This window comes from Peromyscus maniculatus, chromosome X, assembly GCF_049852395.1.
Source record: "Peromyscus maniculatus bairdii isolate BWxNUB_F1_BW_parent chromosome X, HU_Pman_BW_mat_3.1, whole genome shotgun sequence".
NCBI lineage: Eukaryota > Metazoa > Chordata > Mammalia > Rodentia > Cricetidae > Peromyscus > Peromyscus maniculatus.
The window spans coordinates 51,873,960-51,900,874 of NC_134875.1; the positions used below are offsets into that span (position 1 = coordinate 51,873,960).

Here is a 26,915-nt window from a genome sequence, read left to right on the forward strand (position 1 = left end):
CACACACACACACACACACACACACACACACACACACACACACCAAAAAACAACAACAACAACAACAACAACAAAAAACCCTCTGTCTCAAAAAAAAAAAAGAAAAGAAAAGAAAATCAAAACCAAAATGTTCAAACTAGTCTGTAATGACAGAAAACAAACCCATGATTATATGGGGCCAAGAATGGGAGAAGTAGACTGCAAAGGGGTACCAGTGGGAAACGGAATGTTCTAGGTTTCAACTGAGATGTTGATTACTCAGGGCTATCCATCTCACTGAGCCTAGTCCACTTAGAATTACTGATTCTTTGTTTTGAGACAGGGTCTCACTTTACAGCTGATGCTGTCCTCCAAATCCTTCTGCATCATTATTACTGCATGTATTCGTGCATTATTGTGGTGGTGTTCTAATTGTACTGAAATGTGATTTTGATTGTATGTTAATAAATAAAGTTTCCCGGGGGTCAGAGCTATTAGAGCCATAGACAGAGTGTGGCAGTGGTGGCACACGCCTTTAATCCCATAGATCTCTATGTGTTCAGGGATACAGCCAGCATTGGAGACATATGCCTTTAAGACCTAGGGGGCTGTACATTCAGACAGTGGCGCCAGATATTGATGTAACCAACTGTCTTATTAAATAAGAAACACAGAAACAATGTAAAAGAGAAAGCCGAGAGGTCAGAGCTCAGAGCTAAAATCTCACCCTTCCGCCTGGGGTGTCCCAGCTTCCCGAAAGAGAGCTACTTCCTGTCTGTAAATCGATTTTCCAGTCATTCTGCCTTCTCATTGGTTGTAAACCCAAACACGTGACTGCCTCGTCACTGTCTGAATGTACAGCCCCGTAGGTCTTAAAGGCATATGTCTCCAATGCTGGCTGTATCCCTGAACACATAGGGATCTATGGGATTAAAGGCGTGTGCCACCACCGTCACACTCTGTCTATGGCTCTAATAGTTCTGATCCCCGGGAAACTTTATTTATTAACATACAATCAAAATCACATTTCAGTACAATTAGAACACCACCACACATTATTACCACACAAATGACTGCATTTTATCAGGTGCAAAGTATACCTCAATAAAGCGGCTTTTAACAAGGTAGCATTGGAGCTGGGTGATGGAGGTGCATGTCTTTAATCCCAGCAGTAGGGAGGCAGAGGCAGGCAGATCTTGTGAGTTCAAGGCCAGCCTGATCTACAAATCCAGTTCCAAGACAGCCAGAGTTACACAGAGAAACCCTGTCTCAGAAACAAAACATAGTACTAGGGGCTGGATGGAGCAATGGTTCCATGAGGTTAAAAGTAGTCTTGCAGAGGACCCAAGTTCAGTTTCCAACATCCACATTGAATATAACTGCTTGTAATTCCAGCTCCAGGGAGATCCGATGCCTCTGGTCTCTTGAGGCGCTAGAAAACATTGCTCATACCCACACACAAACACATACATACATACACATAATTCAAAATACTGAAAATAACTGAGCATGGTGGCACTCAAGAGGCAGAGGTAGGTGGGTCTTTGGGTTCGAGGCCAGCCTGGTCTACAGAGTAAGTTCCAGGACAGCCAAGGCTACACAGAGAAACCCTGTCTTGAAAAAATAAATAAATAAATAAATACATATTTAAGCCATGTGCTGTGTCTTAAACCTGTGTCCAAGTAGTATTTTTGGTGGCTACCCCACAACAAAACACTTTGTTGTATTTTGAACAGTATATGAAATTTCTTCTTTTTGATCTTTGCCTATATATCTGGTAATTTGTCAAAACTCTACTGATCTTTTATGAATTATTTAGCTATTACATGGACACAAGTCTATCAGGCCTATTTTTACTTTTCTTTTTTTTTCTTCAAGACAAGGTTTCTCTGTGTAGTTTTTGGTGACTGTCCTGGATCTTGCTCTGTAGACTAGGCTGGCCTTGAACTCACAGAGATCCTCCTGGCTCTGCCTCCCAAGTGCTGGGATTAAAGACATGTGCCACCGCTGCCCAGCTGGGCATTTTCTTGATTGATCCTTACATCTTGCTTCTCATTGAGGCAGCAGCTGGCAGCATCTCCTGACTCAGCGTTCTAGTTCCCAGAATTCTCCTCTCTGATTATCCCACCTATACTATACTTCCTGCCTGGCTACTGGCCAATCAGCATTTTATTTATCAATCAATCAGAGCAACACATTCACAGCACACAGAAAGACATCCCCAGCAAGAGGGCCTTGATCACTTTAGGCAGTGCCATCCCTGAGCACCCAGTGGTCCTGGGTGGTTTAAGAAGCCAGGCTGACCAAGTCAGTAAGTAGCATTTCCCTATGGCTCCTGCACCAGTTCTTGTCCCAACTACTCCAGATGCTAGACTACAAATTATAAAATGAAATAAACCCTTTCCTACCTAACTTGCTTTTGGTCATGGTATTTTATTAAAGCAATAGAAACCCTAATACAGTGAATAAAGTATTTCCTATACAAGTGTGAAGACCAATTTCAAATTCTGTGAACCAAGTAAAGCAGGTATCTGTAATCCCAGTGCTCCTACGGTGATATGAGAGGCAGAAACAGGAGATTCTTGGGTGTACATAGTGACAAACAATGAAGAGATTCTGTCTCAAGGTGGAAGGTGAGGACTGACACTCAAAGTTCTGCTCTGAGTTCCACATGCCATAGCACATAAGCATTTGTACACACATCCATGAGTGGCATTCATGTGCATGCATGTGTATACACACACACACACACACACACACACAGGCACACAGGGAGAGAGATGGGGGGAGAGTGAGGGGGGAGGGAAGGAGACAGAGAGAGAGACAGAGAGAGATATCATACATATACACAAAATGCCAACATTTTATATCATGTAACAATCAATAAAAATCATACCAAAAATTGTAGAACAGTTTACTGACACATCATATTTATGAAGATAATATGGAACAAAATGACAGTCTCACTTTTGTTTGGGTGGAGGACTACTAAAATAAAATTCACACCAAAAGACAAGATGGAGATAAAGGGCTAAAATGTTAGACCCATAGAGATGATCCCTTGGTTTAAGATTCCACTTGAAGCAAATAATTCTAATGACATTCTACTAGTACTAAATTATATTATGAAATCATGTCAGAAAACAACCCTAAGCTCAAACCAGTTGATCTAATAGCAAAGAAAAAAAAATAAGACTTGCTTAGAATACTGTATTTGATCTCTTCTCCCCAAAAAGACCCTCTATGGTAAAATAAAGCAAAACAAAACAAACAAAAACCAAAGACTTGCTTAGATTTACCTATTCTGTCCATTTAAATTAAACCTACTTAACCACTCTCATGCTAACTAAAAAACTCATATTTGCTGCTACCAAAGGAACAAACTTATAAATATTTTTTCTGGTTACTTTTAAAGATCATCATTACCTCATTTATTGATACAAATGATCTTTACCTAGTAGTGCTATTGGATAGTAGGAAAAATTAAAAGGGAAAGACAAAAATTTATTAAGACAAAAATGCTGATGAAAGTCACTCTTAAGTTTGTCTTAGAGAAAAACTAGTTTTGTTTTGTAGTGACACTGGTTATAAGTAAGTGTATACAAGAGCATCTCCAAATGGATGGGAGGATGCATTCTGCTAAGTGTGCTAAATGAGAGATGGGTTCATTTTTTAATAAGGAACATATTTTGTGGGCTTTTCTAGAACTGTAGTTTATAACAGATATTCAGCAAATATTGTTGGGTAGCAAAATAATGTGACATTCGGATTTTTCTAGCAAGATGAATAATACTATATAGATTCATATGGCAAAACTGCCACATTTGAATACATTTTTTTTCCTTTCAGGAGTTGCTGTTTCTTGGAACATCACTCATAAAATGAGTTTAAAACATACTAGGTATGTAGGTGTATAAATATTTCTTTTAGTTGAAAAAGCAGTTAGTTCGCTGTTAACAGCAGATAGGATCACAAGCATACACTCATCACATGGCCACTGTCATAAGACTCTGATGAGATTGTGACCACTTCCCTTGAACCCACACTTGTCTTCCTTCCTGAAGGTATCAACCTTAACCTTCCTTTCTGCTTGTCAGTGTTTTCTGCTTTGTGTCTGGGGTTAATCTATTCCTTCTAGCCAATAGCATCTCTATATTAATGGTGGATTTCCCTTTAAAGCATACCTTACCATTTTAATACTTGGTAGCTGTTCAGATAAGATAAATTTCAAGAACAATGGATTAAATATACAATTATATACATCTGTGGGGTGCAATGAAATGCTTCAATATATGTATACAGTGTATAATGACGAGATCATGGTAACTAGCAGATCTATCACCTCATAAACTTAGCATTTGTGTTTGGATCCATTTGTAAACTTGTCTAGGTATTATAAAATACACAATTAAATTTCAACTATGGTTAACCTAATGTATTATAGAGCACTCCAAGTAATTCCTGTTAATTGTATATTGATACCTTATAAGCATTTTATCTGGCAGCCATTATTATAGTTGCATGCACTTTTCAGATATTACCAAACAGTACATTTCACGATAACTTAAACGAATATGAAACACTTTATCTTTTGCTAGTAGGAGCTATAACAGAGTACTGGAGAATAAAATCAAATACTAGTATGTATGTAACAGAGTTACAAACTCTTGTAAGGAATAATAACTAAAACAGCAACATACGTTGGAAGATACTTGATGTTTGCTTGCTGCCTTTCATTTCTGAAGAATGTGGCTGAGGCACAGGAACTCTGCAAATGATAAAAAATAAGAGAACCACAAATTGTAAAAAAGAGATTTAAATGGGAAAAAGCCTAATTGCATTTATTCATAATTTATTTTAATTCAATGTCTCTTAAAGTAATCCATTAAATATACATATAATTACCAAAAATCCATACATAATATAGTTTAAAACACTGCAGTGGAGTTAAATTTTATTATAAAAGAGAACATTTAACTTCATAATATAGCAACTAAAGATGGATACACTTCTATTCTCTTATCATGGGAATTTCAAAATGTGTTCTCATATTTTCAACAGTTCTGTAAAACAACCTTTTGCATTCTACAACTTCACTTTAGTTACTTCCATACGACTTGAGAACTGCATTTATTTTCTTCAGCAATGAACAATTCTATGCCTCTTTTCTTCTGCTCGATTAACTCTTATTTGTCCTTCAAATTTTAACTCAGTTATTATTTCCTATAAAATCCTACCCTGATTTTTAGTCAGAGCTAATTGCTCCTTTTATATGCTGAAATAGTACCAGAACAAACAGAATAAAAGTGTTGCCAGATGCTGTCCTCTGTGCATGACATGGCCACTGCCCTCTTAAACTATCAGCAGCTGGGATTACTGAAGATAACACAAGATTGGGCTCATTGATGTTCCTTCATGGAGGGAGGGGGCTGAAGAGGTCCTACCCCTCCTTCAAATTCTATAAGCAGTTAACAGTTGCTAGGAAAGGGGGAGGGTTTCTTCAGTGGTATAGCTGCTGATAAATTCCCCATGGTCAAGTAAATGACCCCTTATCTATGATCCTGTGAATAATCCTAATTAAACTCACTGATGCAACAAGATAGGCCTGGGAAGAATCATGACTTTGGGATAGATGTTTATCTTCCAAGAAAAAATTCACCCAACACTTGGCACCTTAATCCAGGACACAACAGAATTAAAAATGATGAGGAGAAGTACCATTGCCCCTGTTGTGGGCTACGAGACATGCAACTGAAGCTAAGCCATCTGAGGGTAGAGTGTCTATGTGGAGAATCCTGGTACGGTTGTCCTTCCCAGTGTGGTACAGAAGGTGTGCCTTCTGCTTTAGTAGCTCTTGCATTGTCCCTGCTATGGGTAAAATGACATGCAACTAAGGCTGCTATATTTGAAGGTGGGTTGCCCCTGGAGAATTCCAGAGTGACTGTTTTCCTGTATGTGGTATGGAATGCAAGACTCCTTGATGGATGGCATCTATCATGTGAGTATGGAGAAGTCCTTCAAATGGTTGAGGAAGGCTATATTATAATCCACAAAAGTAACATGTATGGACAGAGTTTTAAGTAAGCTGTGGTATCAGTTGTGTGGCCCTTGCTCTGGACAATAAGACAAGTGATTGAGTTTGAGTTTTCTTCCTAGAATGACTATCAATGAAATGGAGGAAATACAACAAGAAAACCATGTGGATGCAATCCTCTGTAGCAGCCACTGAATTAGCAGAAAAAAGAAAAGACAAAGGAAGAAAGGGGAGAGTTGAATAGGATAGAGGAATTGGCTTGCCATTTCTTATTGGGGCAAATCACACCTGTGCTAAATAGCCTCCCTTGGGATACCCAAACTTGGATTCCATGAGAAGAACTGGAAAATGAGGAGGGACAAAATGAGACACAAGTGATGCAAGATACCTCTCAGGTCTGAATTTTAATGCAGAGGAAGGGAAGATATGCAGAATACAGAAGAGGCCTTAATAATGACCCATAAAGTGAACTACTATCATCAGGTAAGAGCCTGACTTTGAACTATGCTTCTATAGGTCAAAGGCTACATAATGAGGGAAATAATTCCCTGATCGACTGACTTATAAGAGCCCTTAGAGACACTTGATTATTTCTGGCTGAGGTTCCCATGAGCATCAGGGACAGGAAGACAATAGAAGGACCAGCATTAATGACAAAAATGAGCATACACAGTAGTATTTGATGCTAAGTTCACTGGGATAGGTAGGATTGTGCTCACAGAACAGCTAAGGAAGGGATTGATTCAACAGGCACCTCGGGACTAGTATGGTGGCTTTGCTGAACCCCATGGTGGCATATAATTTTTGAGGTAAGAGAGACTGAATGACTTAAATTGGCATGTACATCAAGTTCATAAAGTGCTAAAGCATTTAAGAGGGCTTAAGAAAAGGCAAAAGCCGACTAAAGTGCTTGCCTGGGTCACTCAAAAGTAAATGTGGTAAGATGTGTGCCAAGCCAGAGTTTCTTTTTTTAAATTTTATTTTATAATTTAATTTAATTTTATATATCAGCCACAGATTCCCTTGTCCTCCCTTGGGGATTCAGCTCAGCCTGGTAGATTCAGTCAAGGCAGGTCTAGTCCCCTCCGCCCAGGCTGAGCTATGTGTCCCTGCAAAGCCCCAGGATCCAAACAGCCAGTTCATGCACTGAGGACAGAAGTGTGAACAGAGGTGCCCTGAATGGGTAGGAAAAGATGCTCCTAGAAGCCATATGGTTATTAGAGTAAAATTCTATTACCTGGGATGGATTATTTCCCTTTGGGTTGTTATCCAGGGGAGATTCAGAGGCTTCTCAAACAATATAGGCTACTAACATTGCTGTTGACTGTCCATCAGAGCTAGGTTTTAACACTTCATGGCTGAGGACACCACATGTTTTGGTTATAGGACATGAAGAAATGAAGCTAGAAGTGAGCTGGAAGCTTTCCATCTGTTGGCTAGTTTTCATAGTGTTAGGAGGTGCTATCCAGGCTGTTGGGGAGGAAAAGTCATCAACATTCCTACATAGCTGAGGGCTCTGCATATTATATCACCAACATGTCAGGCAAGATATGCCCACTGCTGCAATAATGGCATGACTATTATGGGAGCAACCAACAATTTTCTGATTAGATTTAAGGCCCACTCCAAGCATGAGAATTTGAATCTGGTATTATAAACGCAGTAAAAAACCCATGGCTGAGGAGATCATAGGCCCTGATAGGGAAGCTGCACTTATTGTTTTGCTCAATAGGTATGCTGTATCTGTTAAGCTGCCTTCTAAACATTTACGTTTATGCCCATAGCTTATTGCTGCTATAATCCTTGGCCAGGGAAACTTATTTTTGAAGTAGCTAGCAATTACTGCATAGACTTTTATTGGTAAAGCACTGAAAGTAAGTGACTATTAAATGTTCAGCTCTAAATGGACATCTGTATCATTCCCTTAATGGTTCTGAGACCAGTGAAGAAGGGGTGAAAAGAATGTAAGATAGTTAAGATAGCTTTCTCCAACCTGCTGCCATATGCAAACCTGCAAGCCTAGTTCCAGTCCCAAAGCCCTAGAATCCTCTTGGTTTGCCAGCAACATTTACTGGGTAAGTTACTTCTTCCTTTTCCTTTCCCTAACCCACAGCCTCTGTAAACTTACATGTCCACTTCCAGACCTGTAGCCCTGAAACTTCTTCATTTATGAACCACTTTTGCCTAGTAAATCACCATCCCTTCCCCCACCTGCCACTATCAACAAATACAAAAGCCTAGTTCCAGACCACGGTCCTTTAGCACTCTTTGTTCCTGATAAATCTTTGCTGGGTAAGCAGCTTCACCCTTTCTAATCATTACCTTGCCCTGTCCCCTCCCATTTTTCCTACCTATAGACATCTCTAAACCAACAGGCCTAGCTCCAGATAAGTGACCTTTGAACCTGCTTTCTTTGAGAACTGTCTTAGGGTTTCTATTGCTGTAAAGAGACACCATGAACACAGCAACTCTTAGAAAGGAAAAATTTAATTGGGATGGCTTATAGTTCAGAGGTTTACTCCATTATCATCATCGCAGGAAGCAAGGCAGCATGCAAGCAGATGTGGTGCTAGAGAAGAAGCTGAGAGTTCTTACATCTTGGTTTATGGGCAGTAAGAAATGCTCTGAGACACTGGGCATGGCCTGAGCATATATGAGACTTCAAAGCCTGCCCCCACACTTCCTCCAACAAGGCCATACCTACTCTAACAAAGCCACACCTCCTAATAGTTCCATTCCCTTTGGGGGCCATTTCATTCCAAACCACCAGACCATCTTTGACTGGTGGGATGCTTCTTCTCTCATCCTTCCCTCTGCCTGCTGCCATTTCTGCCATCTACAGACCTAGTTCCAAACAAGTGGTTCTTGTTTAATTCTCTAGTCGAATTAAAGTTTATCCACCAACTTAACTAGCCTGATCTAAGGAAGGCCAAATTAACACATCAAATACAACTGAAGAGAGAAGTCCCCATGTCCAGGTCAAAATGCAAAAACAAAAACAATATGATTGACCAAGACAATATGTCTCCCATCAAACCCACTATTCCTATAAAAGTGTTCACTAACAAGAATAACTTAGATGAACTCAGGACATCAACTATAAAAGAACAATCATACATTTTATCATAGAATTCAAGGAATTTAAAGAAGATATGAACAAACAGTTCAATGAATTCTAAGAAGATAACAAATACTTGAATGAGGTCCAAGAAAATGCAAATACATGGCTAAATGAAATGGACAAAAATAACTGAGGATTTGAAAACCGAATTCAATAAAGAGATAGAAACATCAAAGAAAATATAAGCTGAAGTGAAGATGGAATTGAAAAACTCAATATTTCAATTAAAACTCAGGGGAAAGCCTTACAAGTAAAATTAATCAAGCAGAAGATGGAAATCAGGATTTGAAGATAAAGTAGACCATCTAGACAAAATAAGCAAAAAATATGAAAAACTTTAAAAGCACAGGAAAGGAATATGCAGGAAATGTGAGATACCACCACATGACCAAACCTTTGAATTATCATCCGAGTTGAGGAAGAAGAATCCCAGGTCAATGACATAGAATGGATCTTTAACAAGGTAATAGAAGGAAATTTCCTCAAACTAAGGAAGCACATACACAGATACAAAAAGGACACAGAACACCAACTAGATAAGAGCTAAAACAGAAACAGCCCATGGCATATCATAGTAAAAACACTAAATATACAGGACAAAGAAAAAGATATCAAAAGCTACAAGAGAAAAAGAGGCTATCTGAGAGTTCCAGAGTATGGAAAGAATTGGAACGAGAGTTGCCTGGGAGAAGCTAGAGAAAGGGAGAGGGGAAACAGATGAATTCTATTTTAATTTAAAATGTATTGAAAAAGAATGTAAGATACTGAGGAATAGGTAGAGGATTGTGGAATTCTGTCCTTCAGATATGACTGGCCATTGCTCTCTTGAACTCTCAATAGATGTAATTACTGCAGAATTGCTGCACAATATTGGTTCTACTAATGTGCAGTACTGGATGGCAGGAGGTTGAAAGGGTGGCATTCATGAGGTCACAATTCTACCTGATGATGTGTAGCAACTTATCAGTTGGCTGTGAGGAGAGGGTTTTTTTCTTCAGTGTTTTAGAGACTTATAAGTAACCCCTTATTCATGTTCCTGTAAGTAGTCCTTCATTCATGTTCCTTCCTATAAGAAGCCCTAGCTAAACTCAATGGTTCACATAAAAATACATAATTGATAATTTGTTTGATCTACTGTTGGTAGATCTGGGGTGAACAGATGTTTGTTCATCTACCTGAAAATATCCATCTAACAAATGTCTGTCATAACAAACACAATACTGTACTGAAATTACAGGTTTATAAATGACTAAAATCTTTAAGATTACGTTTTCTATGAGAACACTGACTATGTTTAGTTTTTTAACCCCATAGTATTTGCCAAACATCTGTTTACTGAACTGAAATGAATGGGTAAAAGGAGAAACATCTTATATTGAAGGTGAGGAAATCATGATTTTATAAAGAAATATTTCCATTTGATTGGCTTCTTGCAACCGTTCTGTGATGGGGAAATAATGTTCAATTTTCAAAATTAAAGGCAACAATACAGACTATTGTTATTTCCCTTGGGTGCCCCTCTCCAGAAGTGGAATGTAAGCCCCTCTTGCTGAAGACACCATGTACTTCAGACATAGGGCCCAGAGGTTCCTGAACTGAATCTGACCTGAAAGCCTCCTCCCTGAGGACTGGCTTTCATAGTACCAGAAGGCCCCATGCAATCTTCCAAAAAAAGGATGCAACCAACAGTTCTATCCAGCTATGGCAGGATAACTCTAAAGGTATAGTAACAGCTCTCTAACTGGACTTAAGACCTGCTTTGCCAAGTGGAAAATCATGACTGGTACTGGAAACCTAACCAACTACCCAGGGTATTATGGAATATTAGTTGAATATGTGTTACACTTGTTTATGCTGTGGAACATTTCTTTAATGATGCAAAGATGTGTTACATTTTTATGTTCCATTTATTTAACTCTGTGAAGCTGTGTTAATTTGCCTGTTTAAAATACCTGATTGGTCTAATAAAGAGCTGAATAGCTAAAAGCTAGGTAGGAGAAAGGACAGGCAGGGCTGGCAGGCAGGGAAAATAAATAATAGGAGAAATCTGGGAAGAGAAGATCTAGGAGGGAGAGAAGGAGGAGGATTCCAGGGGCCAGCCACCCAGCTACACAGATGGGTGTGTAAGTTATTACCATGGAGTAAGAACTAAAGAAAGGTATATAGGATAGAGAATGGGAAAAGCTCAGAGGCAAAAGCAAACGGGATAATTTATGTTAAGAAAAGCTGACTAGAAACAAACCAAGCTAATAGCAGAGGAAATAAAGACAGGATGAAACGAAGAAAAGATGTCAGACTTCTGGGATTCTACAGGCAGGAAATGAGCTGTAAGAGAGAAAGAACTTTCTACAAAGGACTCTAATACCACAGGAAATAAACTAAAGGATTGAAAATAAATGAGATTTAAAATATTCTGCATAACAAAAGAAATTATCACTAAAGTAAAGAGATAGCCTACAGAACAGGAGAAAAATCTTTGTCTTGTGTAATTCATACAGGGGTATTCTTCTCAATACCCAGAATATATAAAGAATTGTAAAAATTTATCACTTAAATCCAAAACTTCCTATCAATAAGATGAATAGTTTTCCAAAAGAAGAAATGAAAATGGCCAATAAATATTTTAAGAATGGTTAAACACTCTTAGCCTTAAGGGAAATTAAAACTACTTTGAGGTGCAATTTTATCCCACTCAGAAAGGCTATCATTAAGCAAACAAATGCCAACAAATGCTGGTGAGGATGTGAAGGGGGAAGAGAGTGATCCTTATCAGCTTACAAACTTCTGGGAAGTACATAAACTGGTGGGACAACTATAGAAATCAGAGTGGAGAAGAGTCACAGTAAAAAACACAAATGGCATAACTGAGCTATACCATTCTGGGCATATACCCAAAGGACTCTATAGTCTGTCACCAAGATATCTGCATAGCTATGTTTTCTGTGTCACTGTTCACAACAGCTAGGAAATAGAATCAGATCATGTTTCCATCAACTGATGATTGGATAATGAAATTTCTTTTGCTGTAAGTAAAGAAGAGTGAAATAATGAAATTGGTAGAAAAATGGATGGAACTACAAAGTATTACATGAAGCGAAATAAGGTAGACTCAGAAAGACAAATACACTTTCTCTTTTACATGCAGTTCCCAGATTTTAATATGTGTGTGTGTGTGTGTGTGTGTGTGTGTGTGTGTGTGTGTGTGTGTGTTACAGGTTATGGAACTATAAAGGTGTCAGTGAGAAGGGGGAAAGATCTTAAGGGAGAGGCAAAAAAACAAAAGAGGCGAAAGAATACATGTGACATGGGGGCAGGACAGCAACAACAGAAGAGAGTCACAAGGATGGAGGAAGGGAGAGGAAGCCAGGTAAGGCATGCCCACTGGTACAACAGTGGAATTAAAACCATGGGAATAGCCAACCTGTTTCTTTTTGGTATTGTTATTGGTATTTTGAGACAGGGTCACTCTGTGTTGCCCTGGCTGGCCTGGAGCTTGTGATGTAGACCAGGCTAGATTTCAACTCACAGAAATATATCTGCCTCCTCCTCCTGACTGCTAGGATTAAACATGCACACAACCATGCCCAGCTGCCAACTGCTTTCTTACAGATTTAAGCCCTTCTCCATAAAATGATACTCATTAACTTATGACCATATTGATAGACAGGCATAGGCCCTCCCTTGGGGAACACCAACTACTATTATACTGCTAAATGGATATGGTATTAAACTGACTCTGAATGAAGTGTCCAAATACCCATAAATCAATGTATCTCTCAACTCTTATCTTAGAAGCTTCTATTTGCTAACACAGAGTTGCATAACTGGTCACATTGCAGAGAAAAAGAAACTACAGACTATTCAACCCTAAATGGAACATATATAACACAGTCTCTCCCAAGGCTCAGGGATAATTGCAGAAGGATGGAAAGCTGTAGGAGCCACAGGCATTAGATGGCTACAAGAAAGCAATATCTTTCGGACATAGCAAAGCACCTAAAAATATGAACTCATACTGGTTGCAACAGCATGTACAAAATGTGTGCAATCCCAAATCATACCAAATCCCAGTATTGAGAGAGGAGTGGGACACACAATCCTATTCTTAACTCTGGAGCTACTGACAACTGTTAGATGCTGGGAGAAGGAGAGACAGTCTCTAAGTGTGGAGCCCCTGGTATGTTGATCAATCTTGAGAGGAAGACCACACATCCAAGAATATTTGGGCAGCACAAAATTGTCTTGAAGGATTTTTTTAAAGGATACAAGATTGGATGGATAGAGATGTTGGAGTAGACCTGGGAAGAGTTGGAGGAGGGGTATGAATATGATCAAAATATGTATCAAATATAAGAACTAATTTTAAATAGAACATAGTATATATAAAAATACCATAATAAAATCCATTACTTTGGATTATAATTAGCATTTAAAAACAATAAAATAAATAAGTAGATTCATGTAAAAAGAAGGAAAAGCAAGAATGATCCTGATGAGGAGTGAAGCTACCTTAGTAGGCCTGGAAGACACAGCATTGATCCAGACAATATATCTGAATACCCTGAAAATCATATCGAATTTTCTATACTAAGTTTTGAACTCCCCTTTTCATTTTAGTTTCTCTTTTTTAGAATGGGAAGGTTTATGCTAGTCCTGTCTCACCACTGTACTCTGGATGTATAACATATCTCATTTAGCAGTTAATAGTTGAATAATTTTCACCAGGATGACTCACCTGGATTTTCTTTACAATGAGATTGTGAACTAGAGTTGAAGACTTTTACGGATTATTGTGATAAAGTTAATGTTTTCATGTGCCAAGAACATGGATTTAGAGAGAGATGGGCAGCAGGAAAATGTGAGTTATGAACTGTAAATCTGCTCTATTCATATGATGGAAGTTCTGAGTACATCAGAGCAAGACCTACCTTGGAAATAGAGTAGTTACAGAAGTGATTAGTTAAGGTGAGTTCATAGCCTTGCACAGTACTTCATGTAATTCCAGCACACATGAGGCTAAATAAAGCAAGAGGTCACAGGCCAGCCTAACCTACATAATGAGATATTATCTAAAGAAAAGATGAATTTGTACTAGAATAAATGGTTTCCCAAATCCAATATGAATGGTGTTCTTATGAAGAAGGAAAATTGGGGGGCTGGAGAGGTAGCTCAGTGGTTTAGAGCATTTGCCCTTCCAGAGGACCTGGGTTTGGTTCTCAGCTCCCATATGGTACCTCACAACTATCTGTAACTCCAGTTCCAAGGGATCTGGCCTCCATGAGCACCAAGTAAGCAAGTGGTACACATACATACAGGTAAAAGATTCATACGTAGAAAATAAAGTAAATCTAATTTTTTAAAGATGGAAAATTGGACAGTCAGGCACAGTAGAGAACTCCTTGTGAAAATGAAGGTATATATGTACACAATGCAAGTGACTTACGGATTACCACATGGGCCTTGAATAACTTTTCTTTTTGCGAAGATACTGAAAACCACAGATGTAGCTTGATATTCCACTGGCCTGTCATCTTGAGGTCTTTTACTACCTCTTTCATGATGTTGACATTCTCTTCTAGCTGCTTCAGATGTTGAGGGCTGGCTATCATCCTAAAACCAATAGTTAGACAAAATGTTTTAAAACAAACTCACAAAATGATTTTTCTTCTAAAAAACTATAATGACTTGCATACATTGAAGAGTTGAGCAGAATGTAATCATATTGCTTTTATAGAGATGATTAAATTTAATCTACTTAGTATTCAGTTTAAAGAAGATAAAAGTTCTCTTATTCTATTATAACTGACCAGATGGATTAAATGATTATTTCCACATATACAGTAATACTCCTAGACATAGCTTTAAAAAAGGTGAACTAACAGGAAAAATGAACTCTTGATAATATGAACATTCCAGTATCAGTCTCTTCTAGTAGACCATTTCTCTTATGAGTTATTGCTATGTCTTAAAGAACATGGGTAAAGGTACCACTACAGATAGAGAAGTGAACAATTCCTCATGGAAGTTTTCCTGTTACTCTAGCCTAAAAGAAGTTAACATAACAATTATTCACATATTCCACCTAGCCATTAAAGACATACACACTAGACTTGAATCGTCTAGAAAAGAGATAGTATCTGATGCCTTAAGAAATGCAAAGGCGCCGGGCGGTGGTGGCGCACGCCTTTAATCCCAGCACTCGGGAGGCAGAGGCAGGCGGATCTTTGTGAGTTCGAGGCCAGTCTGGTCTACAGAGTGAGTTCCAGGAAAGGCGCAAAGCTACACAGAGAAACCCTGTCTCGAAAAACAAAAACAAAAAAAAAAAAAAAAATGCAAAGGCTTGACCCTTATCCCAAAATGACAAAAAAAAAGGAAACAAAACATAAACTCAAATATTTTTCTCTCAGATTACAACTAAGAGTTAATACATAAGATACCAATGGTCATTATGATCATTGTGCTGTCAGAGATGTACTAGGAGTCCTCTGGCACCATACCCGAAGTGTTTCTGATGCCGGGGCACTTTCAGCTGAATGGTTATGGGGGATGTACTTTATAGCAGTAATTATCCCCTGAATTGCAATGCGCTTTTGTTCCCTATACTGCAAGTCTTCAATCACCTTCCTCACTTCACTTATAGCTGTCAAGAGCGACTCAGCTGCAAAAGAACAAGTCCCAAGAAATTGTAAGTTTGAAAGAGATGTGATTAAAAATAAAAATTAGATTTTGACATAGTTTTACAATGTAAACCTGCCATATTAACTTAATTTTGTGAAACTTTGTGTTTATATTTGGTATCCTCTTAGGTATTTTTCATAAATAATAGGCAAAATACATGTATTAATCCAATTGTGATATAGGTTTCTAGTCTGGTCTTTATTTGTAACAGAAATTTTACATATTGATATAATTTATAGATATTTCAAACTATAAATTATTGGTTAGTCACTGATCAGAAAAACATTTTCATTATTTCAATCATATTCAAAATATTGCTAACATAGGACACCAAGAGGATAGCAACATATAGATGATAACTCAGCATTTCAATGTTTATTTTCTCCCAAACATGCAATTATCTCCAACTTTAAAAAAGAACATACACATTTTAAATTCTTTAACTGCCCTATACTAATTCTACCTAAAAGGAAATGAATGTTAATCCTCTCACCACTACTAATTCAATTCCAAATTCAGTACCCCCATTTACTTTAGTATCACTTTTTATTTAAAATCAGTATTCAATCATGTTATATACAAGAGAAACATCACATAGCCATCAACATCTGGGTATCAGATTGTGTAGTACTTCATTTAGATTAACATTGTTCTTCCTATGTAATTTAATACAAGTTGAGATTTCCAATGTCAGAGCTCATCTTAATGACATTAAATCTAGATATTATCCCCACGTTAATCTTCCATCTTCTACACTCTCTCTTTGCTTTTTAGTCTAGTAAAATAAAAACATTAGCTTTTCAGAGACATAACTATATTTTGTATCCACATTTGGAAAGAATTATTGTCACTATGGTTTGATATGCATAGGCTCACTCCTGTAAGAGATGGGAATATACATGACTAACAGAAATAACATACTAAACTTGTAGCATTAAATAGAGGAACTGGCAATTATAACCGTACCTTTACTTAAGCGACTATACTTGGAAAATGTCTCTGGCACTGGTGGATAAGGGTAATATCCACCAATAACAGTGTTCTTTATTTCCGAATCAGTCTTTGTTTTAATCCACCGAATAAAATTTTTTACCTTGATGTCAGAAGTATATGGCTGGCCTCTATGACCTACTTGTAAGAAGGGAGAAATGCAAATAAAGCAAACAATAAAAAAGAAAAATAAAAAGGTCACTGATACATTGAATGAACTTTTTTGTGAAAAAAATAACATTAAAACAGTCTCTCATATAAAAAAAGCAATTTTACTGTGTAGCACATAGCAATTTTATTTATCTACTATGTAGCATATAATTATCCAATGACAGTAAACACATCCTACGATAATCAGGCATATCAGAGCTCAACCGGATTTAAAATTAAAACTGTCTATATTATAATAAAAATCACAGGAGAAAACCTCCAAACTCTATTCTAAATGGTTGGTATCCTCTGAAAAGCTGTTTTATTTTTTAATAACTTATTAACTTGATAGTATGGTGTAATCTAAGAACTAAAATACACATGGACATAGTTTGGGGTTTAAATTCATGTTCTTAAGGCAGACTTAAAAGTGGCACATTTATATCAGACATTGTGAATATTTACAAAATATTGATAAAGACATGCTATATATTTCATAAAACTCTTGACAAATTTCTTAATTATCAGCATGGGAGCATTCTGATAAGTACTTCATTGTATACTATTCTTTCATCTGGAAATTTTGATCTTATTGGTTTTAAGGAGAAAATAATGTGTTCCTCAGCATTTATGAGTGATTGATTCTACCCATGACCCTTGCATATACAAAAATCTATAGATGTTCAAGTTCCTCGTTAAATATGGCATACTATATGGATATAACCAATGCATATCCTCCTGGATAATTTTCATAAGCTCTGGACTAATTCTATTGCTCAGAACATTACAAAAGCACACAAATTATTGTTATATTGCTCAAGGAATAATGACAAGAATGAAATTTGTACATTTTTGGCATATATATGTATATATATATATATATCCCCAAATACTTGTGACATGATGTTGTATCAGTTTCAAGATGTGTAACCCACATATATAGAGGGCCCAATTTATTTGTAAACAAATAATGAGTCTTTGTCATATAAATTAAATGTGAGATTTAGGACCAAATTTTGACCCACATTTTTATTTGGTACAGTGTAAAAATAAAGTTAACTGCACACTTCTTTGGTTTTTTGGCTAACCAAGTATGAAAATCATGTTGACTCTACATTGTGGTACTAAGCCTAACAGTCTTCAATATAGCAAACAATTTTTCTATTTCCTATATAAAGTAGTAATCAAAGTTAATAAAATGACAGAAATGCAATTTTTCAATGAACCATGAAACCATTTCTTACCAGCAGTAATACAGAGGTAATCTATTTCATAAGCCAAATACTGTTTATTAAAATATTTTTACAGTCATAATGATGTCAAAATAAAGCTACCCTGAAATTGAATGTTATACAGTAGAAGTTAATATATGCTAAATGGTTCTAGTGAAAAGACAGTATATTGCATTTTCAATAAAAGAGATATAAAGAAGTTACTCACCAGTAATAAACACTCGGCTCTCATTTGTAGTGGTGAGGTAAAGCAGATTAGGTACTTGATTGTTATTTCTAACAACTCTCAACTGGGTACAAATAAAATTTTTCACTGTAGAAAATGAAAAACACGTGTGAAATTGCATTTGCGTTTCAAAGAGGAGAATCTATTGGGAATTCTTCCCAAGCCGTAACAAAGGCAGACATAAGAAAGAACTTTTCTTAAGATGCCAATTCAGATTTACGAGGTAAATTTACTAGTGTCAACTCCACCCGAGAAGCTGCATTTCTAATAAGTTACAAGGTATTCTCTTGCTGCCTGTCTTTTGATCAAACAGGGATCTGACACTACCTAGTATGTTCTTTTTAATTTTTTTGTCTTTTTTTAACCAGAGGTCTTTCCTTTGGAAAGTACAAGGGCTGCATGTAAATAAAGCAAGTTGCTTATTATGTAAGAGTCATTCTAGTTGGAAATATCAGTGTGAGTAGTTATTTTCTTTTTTTTTTTGTTTTTGTTTTTGTTTTTCAAGACAGGGTTTCTCTGTGTAGCTTTGCGCCTTTCCTGGAACTCGCTTTGGTGACCAGCCTGGCCTCGAACTCACAGAGATCCGCCTGCCTCTGCCTCCCTAGTGGGATTAAAGGCGTGCGCTACCACCGCCCGGCGAGTAGTTATTTTCTACTGGAAAAGAAAACTTAGTTTCTTCATGATACTTCCATTGATTTACGCAATACAACACTGAACCCTGGTTACTTGAAATCCTTCCACCAGCGAGGGATATAGAGTATTTGTATTTGTTTATATGGATGATTTCTTAAATAGTCACCTTAATTAAAAATCAAGACTCAGTGATGGGGTTTATGTGACTTGTTTAGTTTCTGCTCATCTTGCTAAACTACTTGATAGGTTACAAATGTTATTATAATGAGATTACAATATCTTCAGACCTTAACTACTTTTAAAACTGTCATTTTTAAAACTACCTATTACATTATTCTGTCCCTGTGAACCTGCAGTCCACACCAGCTGGGGAATCAGGTAAGCAATCTTCATTCTTCCTTCTCCAAGACAAAGTAAGATAGCCCTTCAGAAAATCCTGCTTCACAGATAAGTCTATCAGATATTCTAGGCCTGTAGGCCAAAGATGGATGCCCCAACATTGTAGAAGAACTTTGGGTGACTGTCCAGGCAGCCAGTTTTTTCTGTCATTTCTCACATTTTTTTGAAGTCACTTGCTTGCACCTCCTCCTTACTCAGGTAATATTATTTCCTTCTTGGGTCTCTGATGGAGTTGAATACCAGATAGTTATAGTTTTCCTTGTTAACAAATTCAGAAAAGAAATTCACTAAAGAGATGTAAAGTATATAAGCTTGAAAGATATTAAAAGATAGTTTTGGTAATGCAAATTAGAATAGAAAGTGAATTAGGTACAACCTTTTGGACTCACCAAGCTAGGATAAATACAGAGTATTTTCTATGAATTTGTCAATTGTTAATGGACTAGATATTGTTGATATATTTATCGCCTGTATATATTGTATATAGTTATTGTACTTATTATATATCATTTCTCTTGTATTAGTTATAACCTACTTTTTTATTTTAGACAAAAATGAGGAAATGTGATACTTTGTTTTTGATATAACAAATAAAGCTTGCCTGAAGATCAGAGTGTGGAGCTAAGCCACTAGTTAGTCATAGAAGCCAGGCAGTGGTGGCACACACCTTTGATCCCAGCTCTTATGATCTCACATCTTTAATCCCAGCACTAGGGAGGTAAAGACAAGAAGTGATATGGCTGGGCAGAGAGAGGAATATAAGGCATGAGGAGATAGGAGTTCAGCTTCCTTTTAGGCTGAGGATCCCTAGAGGTAAGAAATCTTTCTAGTGGCTGGCTGCTCTGTTACTCTGATCTTTCAGCTGTCACCCTGATATCTGACTCTTGGATTTTATTAAGGCCAATTAGGATTCGTGCTATATAGAGTTGTTAGCTGGTGTGGTAATCTGATTGTAATTGGCCCCCATAAGCTGATAGGGAATAGCACTACTTGGAGGTGTGGCTTTGCTGGAGTAGGTGTGGCCTTGTTGGAGGAAGTGTGTTCACTGTGGAAGCTTGCTTTGAGGTCTCATATATGCTCAAGATAATGTCCAGTGTCTCAGATCACTTTCTGTTGCCTACAAGTCAAGATGTATTAACTCTCAGCTCCTTCACCAACATGTCTACCTGCATATTGTGCCATGATGATAATGGACTAAACCTCTGAAACTGTAAGCCAGCCCCAATTAAATGTTTTCCTTTATAAGAGTTGCTGTTAGCCGGGTGGTGGTAGTGCATGCCTTTAATCCCAGCATTTGGGAGGCAGAGGCAGGCAGATCTCTGTGAGTTTGAGGCCCGCCTGGGCTACAGAGCGAGTTCCAGGATAGGCTCCAAAGCTACACAGAGAAACCCTGTCTCAAAACAACAACAACAAAAACCCAACCAAGCAAAAAGAAAAAAAAAAGAGTTGCTGTGTTCATGGTGTCTCTTCACAGCAACAAAAATCCTAACTAAGACAGCAGGTATTTTTCTCTTTTTGAAACAAAGTTTCATGTAATATGTAGCTTAGGTTGGCCTTAAAGTACAATATATAACCTTGAACTTGTGATCCTCCTACCTCCACCTAGGCACATACACTCAGAGGTTTGCCATTTCTTACAGTGGGCAGGATGCATGGGGAAGAGAATAAAATTAGATCTATACTAAAAAACCTTTACTGGGAGCCAAAGAACAGGTGCTCAGTGGAAGAATTAGATAGTGGAGAGGAAGAGTGTCTAACCTCTAAAACAAAAAAAGGAAAAGTCCACAATTCAACGTGCAGATGGGGCCTAAATAATGGCCCAGTAATGAAACTATGTCAAATCAAGGAATGTTCTCTCTTTGTTTAAATGGGAAATACTTCTATACAAGAAATGAGAGTTTCTCAGTGCCTGATTATGAAGCTGTAAGACAAGGGGGAAATAGGATCAGTCTGAGTGCTGTGGAAAGCAGAGACCAAGCAATGTAGTTAGTTATTCCTCCCCAGTTGGGACAAAGACCACATAATGTGAGAGAAATCATTATCCTTTCCTGATGGACCTGTTCATAAGAATTATTAGGGATACTTGGTTACCACTGGATAAGGTGCTGTCTAACTTTGGGTTTACTGCTGTGAAGAGACATCATGACCACAGCAACTCTTATAAATAAAAACATTTAATTGAGGTGGCTTGCTTACAGTTTTACAGAGGTTCAGTCCATTATTATCATGGTGGGGAGCATGGTGGCATGTAGGCAGAGGTGGTGCTGGAGCTGAGAGTCCTACATCTTGACTCAGAGGCAACAGGAAGCTGACTGACTGTCACACTGAGGGAAGCTTGAGAAAAAGAGACCTCAAAGCCTGCCCTCACAGTGACACACTTCCTCCAGCAATGTCACACCTCCTAATAGTGCCACTCCCTTTGGGGGCCATTCTCTTTCAAACCACCACAGGTGCCTATCTATGGATATAACACATAGAAAAAATAGAACTGGAGAAAGTCGGGCATGTGAAGGGCAGTGTTTTGGTGCTCAGTTTACCAGGCTGGATAGGACTATGTTCAGAGCAGGGTTCAGAAGAAAGTTACTCCATCAGGGAACTTAGGGAAGTAAAAGGCTTTGTAGTGGCTCACTCAGCTCCATTGTATCAGGTGATCTGCTGAACCTGAATGATTTAGACCAGCATGCAAACTGGGGTTACAAATGTGACAGCAATCAACATGGAATGAGAAAAAGAAACAACAGACAATAGGGCCTGTCTGAGTCACTCAACACCCTTTAAAACCAATTCAGAATGGATCAAAGCCCTTACTGTAAGTCCTGAAACTCTGAAACTACTAAGGGAGAACACTTTAAGATGTAGGTACATGCAATTACTTTCTGAATGGGAGCCCAACAGCTTTGCAAATAATAGCCAGAATTGGCAAAGGGGACTGAATCCAATTTAAAAGCTTCTGCACAGATAAGAAAACATCAGAATGAAGAGACAGTTTAAAATTCAAAGAAAATCTTTGCCAGCTATTTTTCTGACAGACAAGTAGTATCTAGCATATATGAAGAACTAAAAAATTACATGTCAAAAGAACAAGTAATCTGATCAATAAAGGGGGAAATTAATTCAAAAGAAGTACAAATAGGGAGCTGGGATGCAACTCAGTTGGTAGAGTGCTTGTCCAATATTCAGGAACCCCTGGTTTTGAGTTCCTGAACCACATAAACTGGGATACACAAGACTCTTTTTAAAAAGAAAAAAAAAACCCTACAAATGGTAAATAAATGCACAAGAAAGTATTCAACATTCTTAGCCATTAGGAAAATGCCATTAAAAAAACTACATTGAGATTTCATCTCATCCCAGTCAGGTGACTACAATCAAGAAATCAAAAACCATCAAATGCTGGCAAGGGTGTAGAGCAAAAGTAATTTGTAAACACTGCCTGTTAGAACTTAATTAGTCCAGAAACTATGGAAGTCAGTATAAAGGTTCCTTAAAATCCTGAAACAGAGCTACCTATGCTTCAGTCATAAAACTACTGGGTTGCCATCTGAAGGAATCAAAGGCAACATACAAGATATGCCCGAATATTTATGCTTACTACTGCATCATTCACAATAGCCAAGATACCTAGGTACCCATCAATGGGTTAAGTACAAGAAACTCATATATATATATATATATATATATATATATATATATATATATATATACACATATATATATATAATTTAGTCAGTCATGAAGAATGAAATCATGTTATTTTCAGGAAAATGGATAGAATTAGAAATTACCATGTTAATCTAAATAAGCCAGACAAAGAAAGACATGAATCAGGTTTTCTGTCACTGGCAGAACCTACATTTTTAAAAACTGTAAGGAGGGGGGAGAACAAGGGAATCTGTGGCTGATATGTAAAATTAAATTTAATAAATAAATTTAAAAAATGAAAAAAAAAACAGTAAGAAAGTAGGAAGCTCACTATTTGGGAAAAGTAAGAGGACCAGTGAGAGGTGGGAGGTGGGATGGGGAAAAGGGAGTAGTGCACTGTGATTTAAGTCCTAAGATAATTTCTGGATAGTCAAAAAGTGATTCATGTAGACTACTAAATATATCAACATGGGAAAGGTTTGAAATGGTTTTCAATCATTTGTGTTTTCATTTCACTGTCATGCCACTTCTCCAAGTCAGATTGCTCTCCCTTAAATGCCATTTTATGTGTTCCTTTAGGTATATGAGGGATTGGCCTGCATGTATTTATGTGCATGTTTCAGAAGAGAGCATCAAGTAACCTAGAACTGGAGCAATAGATGATTAGGAGCCACCATGGGTGTGCCGAGGTCCTCTCAAGAGCAAGAAGTGCTCTTAACCACTGAGCCATCACTCCAGCCCCTATTTTACTATTTTTAAGTTCATACTGCTATTTCCAAAAATAAAACAATAAAAAGATTGAGTACTTGGGTAAATATTTTCAAAGACTTCTGGCTGAGATGTAGAAAACAGCTGCACTATAAATGGCCGATCTGAAGTCCCATCAACAATGTGAATCCAGCGATATGACCGAAAATCTTCACTGTTTTCTATGTGGATAGAACAGTAAAATAAATGAAGGTCATTGTATGTGTATGAACACAAGCCTCTTCACATTGCAACACTCATTAGCACTTTCAAATTTAAAAGCTCACCTCTCTTTTTTGACCGTTGCACCCTTCCCACAAAGGATAACACACCAATTACATCACAGATGCCCTTTTCTGGCATATCATCTAGTTCTGATCTGAAAAAACAAAATTGTTAAATCGATGTTATATCTTTAAACAGAGACAAAACATTCTTCAGTAATAACTCTGAAAATACCTATCTGAATAATTGATACAGCTTAATTTGGGGTAAATTTTGAATATGATATAATTAATTACTTTCTGGTTACTAACATTTAAAGATTAAGATATTTTTATGAGGAACTATTTTACCTTGTAATAAATCGGTTAATTAGTTTTGGCAATTTCCATTCTGATTTCAAGTGCTTTTCTGAAATGATAACTATGTTAGTTGGAGGATCTCGAAGATTCAGGCAGATTTCTGAAAAGAAATATATTACTTTAATATATTATTTTTTATATCAAGAAATATGCATATACATAAATTACAAAGCAAAAACATCAGCTAAACAATTTTTAAAGTTTTGTTTGAGACAGGGTTTCTCTGTGTAGCCCTGGCTGTCCTGGAACCAGGCTGGCCTCAAACTCACAGAGATCCACTTGCCTCTGCCTCCCAAATGCTTGGATTAAAGGTGTGTGTCACCACCACGTCCAGTTTAGACTGAACACTTTTGTCCCTACCATTAAACCCAAGATACAAACCAGTATCAGTGATCTGCCACCTACTTATAATATTGATTTTCCTCCCCAAAGTGCAACCATATCTTTTGCTTTGTGTATTAATGATTTCTTTCTTTTCTTTTCTTTTCCTTTTCTTTCCTTTCCTCTTCTCTTCCCTTCTTCTTCTTCTTCTTCTTCTTCTTCTTCTTCTTCTTCTTCTTCTTCTTCTTCTTCTTCTTCTTCTTCTTCTTCTTCTCTCTCTCTCTCTCTCTCTCTCTCTCTCTCTCTCTCTCTCTCTCTCTTTCTCTCTCTCTCTCTTTCTTTCATCCTTCCTTCCTTCCTTTTTTTTTGAGACAGGGTTTCTCTGTGTAGTTTTGGAGCCTGTCTTGAATCTCACTCTGTAGCCCAGGATGAACTCGAACTCACAGAGATCCACCTGCCTCTGCCTCCTGAGTGCTGGGACTAAAGGCATGCGCCACCACCATCCAGTATATAAATGTTTTCTTAATGTTAAAATATTTTATTATCTATGTTGTCTTACCCACATGAAATTTGGTTTTACTTCTGAACATCACTGGAACGGAATAATTCCATGCACACACTTCTGGAACTAACTTTTCCATGCTACGTAACATTGCTAAAATTTATCCTTCATTGGATGAGTAGAGTACTTTAAATTTTTCTTTTTAGAGATATTACTATTTATTCATTTATTTTTATTTTTTGAAAAATATTTTTTGAGAATTTCATGGACTATATTTCCATCCCGTTCTCCTCCTCTAACTCCTCTCATATTCCCCTCTCAAATTCATGAACTTTTCTTTGTAATTATGTATGTATGTATAACTTGCTGAATCCAATTTGATACTGCACATATGTATATGTGTTTAAGGCTGACCACTTAGCTTTGGAAACCTACTGTGGGTCTTCTCCCTTTCTCAGCAGCCATTATTTGCCCATAACTCTTTTTTTTTTTTTTTGGTTTTTCGAGACAGGGTTTCTCTGCGTAGTTTTGCGCCTTTCCTGGAGCTCACTTGGTAGCCCAGGCTGGCCTCGAACTCACAGCGATCCGCCTGGCTCTGCCTCCCGAGTGCTGGGATTAAAGGCGTGCGCCACCACCGCCCGGCATTTGCCCATAACTCTTAATCTAAGAGATTTTCCCCATGCATCCTGGCATGTCAACTAGTGTTATTATTATGCAGGTCTTATTTGGGTGAGCATATTACTAAATAATATCCAGATATGATAAACTACTACAATTTGGATGCCTATTATGGTGTTGCTGTATTATCTCCATATTTTTAAACTTATAAAAGAGTTGTTTTAAATATTTTTGTATTTTTGTATGTATTCCTGTGCACACAGATAAGGGTTTTTCTAAGGTACTATAGGAAACCGTGAATTATATTATATATAAACATTTGACTTTATGGAACAGATTTCTCACAGCTCTAAAATTCTATGATTCCTAATCAAGTACACTTCTTTCAACTGAAAATATAGTACAATCATTTTACTATAGACTATGCAATGTGGTCTAGAAATCTAAAGATCTCAAAAGTGTTTATTATTTGGCTATTTCATGGAATATTACTTTTGGAAAAGAAGGCAGAAAGAGAATGGCAATATAGAAAGCCATATATACCAGTGGGGAATTGTGGTGGTATTGTGTTCCCCAAAATATTGTGCACGCTAATAAACTTATCTGGGGTCAGAGAAGAGAACAGCCACAATATTAAACATAGAGTTTAGGCAGTGGTAGCACACACCTTTAATCCTAGCATTCCAGAGGCAGAAATCCCTCTGGATCTCTGTGAGTTCAGGCCCACATTGGAAACAGCCAGGCATGGTGCCACACGCCTTTAATCCCAGGGAGTGATTGCAGAAAGCAGAAAGGTATATAAGGCGTGAGGACCAGAAACTAGAAGCTTCAGCTGATTAAGCTTCAGGCTTTCAAGCAGCAGTTAAGCTGAGAGCCATTGGGATGAAGACACAGAAGCTTCCAGTCTGAGGAAACAGGATCAGCTGAGGAACTGTTGAGGTGAGGAAGCTGTGGTTTGTTCTGCTTCTCTGATCTTTCAGCATTCACCCCAATAATTGGCCTCAGGTTTGATTTAATTAATAAGATCTTTTTAAGATTCCTGCTACAGGAAATATATCC

The 26,915-nt window shown here is 37.5% G+C and overlaps 1 protein-coding gene across 1 annotated transcript in view; it reads right to left on the reverse strand.

Annotated features, from left to right (window-relative positions):
- The window catches only part of Radx (RPA1 related single stranded DNA binding protein, X-linked), a 74,997-nt gene that overhangs the window by 22,986 nt on the left and 25,096 nt on the right, over positions 1-26,915 (reverse strand). The window contains exons 4-11 of the mRNA XM_006997503.4: positions 24,407-24,515; positions 24,119-24,210; positions 23,891-24,013; positions 18,393-18,497; positions 16,779-16,940; positions 15,632-15,792; positions 14,578-14,744; positions 4,680-4,747 (exon numbers count right to left, since the gene is read on the reverse strand). Of these exons, the coding sequence (XP_006997565.1) occupies positions 4,680-4,747; positions 14,578-14,744; positions 15,632-15,792; positions 16,779-16,940; positions 18,393-18,497; positions 23,891-24,013; positions 24,119-24,210; positions 24,407-24,515 (987 nt within the window). The remainder of the gene's footprint in view (positions 1-4,679; positions 4,748-14,577; positions 14,745-15,631; positions 15,793-16,778; positions 16,941-18,392; positions 18,498-23,890; positions 24,014-24,118; positions 24,211-24,406; positions 24,516-26,915) is intronic.